Source organism: Otolemur garnettii, unplaced genomic scaffold (genome assembly GCF_000181295.1).
Source record: "Otolemur garnettii isolate 467f Iridium unplaced genomic scaffold, OtoGar3 scaffold00210, whole genome shotgun sequence".
In the NCBI taxonomy this organism is placed as follows: Eukaryota; Metazoa; Chordata; class Mammalia; order Primates; family Galagidae; genus Otolemur; species Otolemur garnettii.
The window spans coordinates 1,384,498-1,390,650 of NW_003852605.1; the positions used below are offsets into that span (position 1 = coordinate 1,384,498).

The 6,153-nt window shown below is 56.4% G+C and overlaps 1 protein-coding gene across 1 annotated transcript; it reads right to left on the bottom strand.

The window, feature by feature from the left end:
* Nucleotides 1–320: 320 nt before the first annotated feature.
* PDZK1IP1 (PDZK1 interacting protein 1) lies at nt 321–5,763 on the bottom strand. The gene is made up of 4 exons (XM_003801428.3): nt 5,594–5,763; nt 3,200–3,308; nt 1,339–1,434; nt 321–768 (listed from the first exon to the last, which is right to left on the bottom strand). Exons 1-4 carry the CDS (start codon nt 5,658–5,660, stop codon nt 696–698), a joined length of 345 nt encoding a protein of 114 aa, XP_003801476.1. The 5' UTR covers nt 5,661–5,763; the 3' UTR covers nt 321–695.
* Between the last annotated feature and the right edge of the window lie 390 nt (nt 5,764–6,153).

A 6,153-nucleotide genomic window follows, 5' to 3' on the forward strand; every position in this document is an offset into this window, starting at 1 on the left:
AGTCAAAGGGAGGGTTTAGCCTGAGGGGACAGGGACCATCCCACTGGCAGGGACAAGCTCCTACCCCTGGCTCTCTGCCTCCGGAGCTCTTCCATACAAGGAAGCTCATCAGACGCTCATTCTGGGAAGCTTCACACTCAGACACCAGAAGAGACAAAGACCCTCCTTTACCCCCTCTAAGGACACAGACCCTCTGACTCTCCCAGCCTCATCCCCCTCAGTTCCAGGTGCCCTGTGGGTGCAGGGGCTTCCTGGGGAATCTTCCACAGCCACTGTGACACTGACTTCAGAAGGCGATTGTCACAATTCAGAAAGCAAGATTGGTCCTCACTGAGGGGCTGTTGCTGAGCCTCAGCCCTAGAAGTACAAAAAGTCTTTATTTCATAGAAATAAGGGCAATTTCCACAGTTATGGGGACAGAATGAAAGACAGGAGGGGAGGTGCTGAGCTGACTGTCCTCTTCAGAAAGCTGTTTGGAACTGGATGGGAGAGCCCAGGGCCACAGCCAAGACCCACCCTGGCCACAGCCTGAGCTCCAACTTTGGCTGGCTGTAATTCATAGAGAGAGTGGTAGGGGGTGTGGGGTTGGAGGCAGTTGGCCAATTATTGTAGATTCCTGCACAGAGAGGTGGTGACTTTCGGCGTCCATCACAGGCACCCGGAAGCCTCAGGGCAGGGACCACAGGGAACCAGGCTTACATCGGGGTGCTGCGGACCTTGCCCTCCTCCTCAGGAACGTTTTCATAGGCATTCTCATGCTCACCGGACCTGAAAGCAGATGGTCCAGGTGGGTCATCACACCTCCTCCCATTCCATCCCCTTCTCCCTGCCCATCCAACACATGTAAAGACAATATCTTCCAAATTCAACATTTGACTTCCAGAAAGAGGTTCCCCCACCCCATCTGGGCTTGTACACCTGAGACAAGGAGCCTCTCAGCACCCCCGGACCTCACTTCCCTCGTCCTCTGGGTCCCACTGAGCAACCCTCCCCCATGGTGCCCATCGTCCCAAGTATCATCCCCTCCTGAGCCCTCCCTCACATTGAGTCCCCCATTCATTCATCCCTTCACGCAAGCCCCTTCTCCTTTGAGCCACTTCCCCCACACTGCCCACTGCCCTGTGACCCCCAATCCACCTGCTGAACCTTCCCCATCCCCTAAATGACCCCCCACCCCAGATTGAGGTGAGGCTGCATCTCCCCCAAAGAGCCCTGCAGTGCTCACAGAGCCCCCAGCCCCTCACCAGCCCTTCCTCACCCCTCCTCAACCCCTCAAAAACTCTGGGTCCCAAGACTCTCTCCCCTCCCCTGCCAGGGTCGCCCTGTGTGGCACCTTACCTGAAGCTGGCCGCCATGGAGGAGTACCTTCCATCCATCCCCATCATGACCCCATCGACCTTGTTTCCAACAGTCATGACCGTGTGCGTGGGATCCCTGGGGACAGGGCTCATCAGTGGGTACATCAGTGGGGGCCCATCCAAGCAGAGCTTTTCCTGGGTCCTGTTTCTCACAAGCCCAATGGGCAGCCCCTTCACAGAAACACCCTCATCCAGCAGGTGCTGGACAAGGGGCCTCACACCCTTCTCTGGGCTCCTCTGTGGGGGAACCAGGAATTTGCAAAAGGCTTCTCAGGCATGTATGGCCCCTCTCCACACCCCCACACAGCCCCCCTTGGCTCAGCCCCAAAGAAGCCCCAGCAGGAACAATGTCCTTGGGCAGGTGCAGGCAGTGGCTGCGGAAGGCTGGGGCTGTGGGGAAAGCACGGCCAAGGCGCATCTGACAAAACCTCCTGCCTCTTACTCAAGTTTAGACCCCCCAGGGGTCAGGCCCCTGGAAGCTGCTCCCACGGGTCACAGGAATCTTACACCTACTCATCTTTCCTCAGACATCTCACTGGCACCTCAGACTTCCTGTGTCCCAAATTAAACTCAGCAGTTCCCCAGATCCCCTCATCTTCTGTGCTTTGTGCCTCGGTGAGTAGTTCCCAGGCAGAAACCCCAACATCAGCCCTCCTCCCCTCATGCCCACTCCCTATCTCCGTCCACCAGCTCCCATGGCCAGATGTCTGGCCCCTCCTAGCATCTCATAGATCTGTTCCCCTGTGGCCAGACCCAGACCCCCCCCCCCAACCTTATGCCTCCTCATCACCCTCTGCCATGCCTGCGGACCAGCCCCACCTCCCTCGGCTATGCATCTGCCTTGAGGCAGCCAGAGTGACTCTACTGAGGCAAATCTCATCCCCAGACTGGCTTAAAGACTTGTCATTGGACTCCCATTGCACTAAGGTAAAGCCCAAAATTCAGGTCATTGGCACACAAAGGCCTGCTTGGTCCAGGTCCTGCCTGCCTTGCAGCCTCATCTCGGGCCTCTCCATCTCTTTCTACACCCAACTGAGCTGCTTGGGTTTCCTTGGCAGCCTGCAAACAGCTGTTGCTGGCACCCAGGCCACCAGGCCACCTTTGTGAGGACTGGGAAATGACACCCCTGGGGACAGAGGTAGCCTTGCCCCAGGCCCTGGCCTGGAGTTCAGGCCAGCCACTCTTGACCTTTGTGTGTCTTCACCCAGCAGCCCTGGTACTCCTGGCTCAAGCCTAGGGTATGCTCTCCCCTCCACTGCAGCAGTTCCCAGGCCACTATATCCCATAACTGACCTCTTGTTCTCCAGGTTTCCAGATCCACATACAATGGAGGTGCCTCTGACTGACCACCCACCCTGGGCCAGGTCCTGCCATGCTCTCTGCACTCCTTGGTAGCCACAGCATTTGAACTTGTGATTGCCTATCCAATCTGGGCCCAAAAGGTCAGGAGTCTCCTCTGTCCCATGGCCCCTCTCTACCACTACTGGCCCTGAAGAAGGATGGGGTCTCCCCTTCCAGAAATCCTCACAGCCCCTCACAGACTGGACAGTATCCTGATTCTGCAGATAGAAGCAGTGAGACACCAGGGAGAGAAGTCCCTTCCCCAGCACCCACGTGGAGTAGGCACAAGAGCTGTCAGGCCAACAGCCCAGGTCTGGGAGTAGCCAGCTGAGCTGTAGTTCACCAACTCACTGTCTGACTTTGAACCTCAGTGTCCCTTCTACACAGTGAGAGTACTGGATCCAGGCCCTTCTTACAGCTCTTACAGCAAGAGCAGTGGTCCTGGGGCCCTCCCTGACTACTCAGGCACCCCAGCCCCGGGGCCCTCAGGCAGCACTCACGGCTCTTCCTTGCACCAGAAGCGGTTTACGGCAAAGGCAATTGCAACGAGGACCAGAAACACCGCTACGGCGATGAGGCCCTGCATCCAGGGCTGAAGTTTTCCCAGGCCTGAAAAGAGGTGGAGGTTGTAGCAGACTGGAGATGGAGGGCTCTCATGCTCCAAAGGCTGCAGCCTGTATTGGAGGCCATCAGCAGTGGCCAGGATCAGAGGAAAGATTCTGGGTGGTAGGGAATGTCAGCCCACTGACTCCCGCTGAGCTGAAGGAAAGGATGGAGTCAGAGAAAGGATAGAGGCTCAGGGAGAAGACAGGAGGTGGTGGGAGGAATGAGTTGCCAAGGGGACAGGCCTCAGAGTACTGGATCTCAGATCCAGGTAGCCCAGAGCCTCTTCCCCTCTCCCTGGTGGGTCACATGCTGGGCCTGCAGGTAGTGTCTGGGCCCCAGGGACCAAAGGGCAGCCCCCTGGACAGCCAGCTTAGGCCGAGCTAGCTGGGAGTGGCTCCCAGAAGGCCAAGGAGGGCCCAGAGCTGACTAAACTAGGCTGGCATCTGGAAGATCCTGTTCTGTAACAAGAGGTTTCACTGGTGCTGGGAAAGATGTGAGGGTTGGGGCACAGGGCTGCTCAGGTAGGGGTGTCCCAGCTGCCCAGAGAGAAGAGTGGGCCAGAATATCTCTAGAGAGACAGGCCAGAGGGGTGAGCCTTCCTCTGTGTCTTGGGAGCTAGGAAGAAAGTTTCAGAAACCAAGCATCTTGTGACTCCTCCAGCTGTGTATGCCGGGGACTAGGGAGAGAAACTAGTTACCCTCCTCTTCTTCTTGACCCTGACACCAACTTAGACTCTCAAGATTTCCTAGAAATCAGGCCACACCAGCAGCCCCAAGGGCTCTCTCCCAGGCCTCACTGTGATCCACAAACCAGAGAGAGCTCAGTCCTGCAGAGGAAATACCTCAGCTCGTTGAGGTCCCAGGAGGGGACATAGGACTACAGGAGGCTTTTGAGGGATCCTGCCTCTAGGCCAAAACACCTGCATCTCTAGAGACATCTTATATTTTAGGGGCCAAGGCTAGGCATCCAAAAACTTTATACTGCCTCTCTCCCACTCAAAAGTTCTACCTTGAGTCTACCCTAAAGCTCTCTTGCTGTAGTAAAAGCCTGGCCTCTTCTCTGAGCCTCGCAGGTATTGAGAAGGGTAGAGTCTAGGAACTCTGGCCTCCAGCCAGGTCAAACCTTGCTTATTTCCAGGGGAAGCAGAAGATATACAGTGTGGGTACTCTGAGTTCCACACCTGCCAAAAAACGATGTTTTGGATTCATTATTTACCCCAGAGAAACAATGATTCAGGCTTATTGGTTGCTCAGGTCAGTGGTTGCTAAAGCATTGGGAGTTAGGGCTCTATCCCTGGAAGGCCCTCTCCCTGCTTGCTTCAGACCCTGCAGCCACTTCCCTCCTGTCACCTGTCACACCAGGGACCACATTTCTCTGCTCCTCCTCCCATGCGACTTGGGTTAGCACATAGAGAGCAAGGGGCAGAGCCTTGGGCAGGAGAAAGATGGTCTGAGTCTTGTCCTTTCTCGCCCTGCTGTGTAAACCATGTACTTGACCTCTCTGGTCTTCAGTTCCCAGAGGGCTTCAGAAGCAGACATACATGAGAGCTCAGAGAATGGGGTGCTCTGCAAGCATTTTTGCCAATTCCCCCATCTAAGTCTCACCTGCAATCACTCGACTTTGGCTGCAGGTGCCAGATCTGAGGGTGTGGTGCCTCACCTGGTGCAAAGCCCTTCCACATCCCTGACCTGGCAGCAGCTCAAGAAGTGGGCAGGGTGCGGCTCACTGTTTTTATTTTAGGGGTGAGAAAACTGAGTCTCAGAGAGGGCTGTGATTTGCTCAAGGCCACACAGCAAGACAGGCAGAGCTGGAGGAAGAGCTCAGGTATGTAGGAGGACCACAAGGGAGAACTCAAGCTCAGAAAGCTGAGACAATGAAGACTTAGGTCAAAGCCAGGAGCAAACTCCTGACAGCACTGCCCCTCCTTGGAGCAAGCCTGCCTCCAAGGGGTGGCTTGGGACCCCTCCCACTCTCTTGTAGCCCCTAGCCCCTACACTCAGAACTAGCCATCTCTACGGTAATGCCTGCTCTTAGGGGTTGGGCCCAACTCCTGCTTCTCCCCCAGATCCTAAACCAAACAATTCCCTGGGGCCCCACTTCTCACTGGTGGAAATCAAGTCACAGAGACCTGGCTCAGAGGTCTCTAACTTGGGAAGATCCTCCAGCTAGTCCAGTCCCTGCTCCCCCTAAAACTATAGGAATACCACCCCATCAACACCCAGGTCACCAGCACCCAGCCCAGCCCTCTCCTCTCTGCAGCCAGTGGGGCTAGCCCAGTCCTATGCTACCTTGTTGACAGTCGGCGACTGGCACTGCCACCAGCAGGCCCAGAATGACCAGGCTGAGAGCTGACATGGCTTCAGGCAGCTTCCTTCCTGCCACTGTGGAGTCTGTTAGTGTGGATCTGAGATCAACCTGGGCTCCGTCTGGTCCTGGAGGAAAGGAGCTGGGAAGGAAGAAGGCAAGGGGAGGAGAAGGGACGATGGGCGGTGGAGAGAAACTGCCCTCCCTCCCATGGTAATGAGCTGCCAAGCCTGGCCTCCCCTGGCCTGCTCCCAGCCTGCTTGGCAGGCAGTTGAGGCATCTTCCAGGGGCCAGCTAAGGAGGCGGGCCTTAGGACCAGGCAGATGTGGGAAGAGTCCCAGTCTCCACCTCTGAGCTCTGAGCTCCCCCTTCCTGGCAATGGGGTTGGGCTCTAGGGAAAGGAAAGACACACCTGCCTTGACAGACCAGCGGGCGGGGCTTCTTGGAAGGCGGATAGTGGGATTAAGAAATTTGCTGGCTGGCTCTGGAGCCTGGGGAAAACCCGAGAGGCTCAGCCCCCAGAGCCCAGCCTATTTCCTGTTCT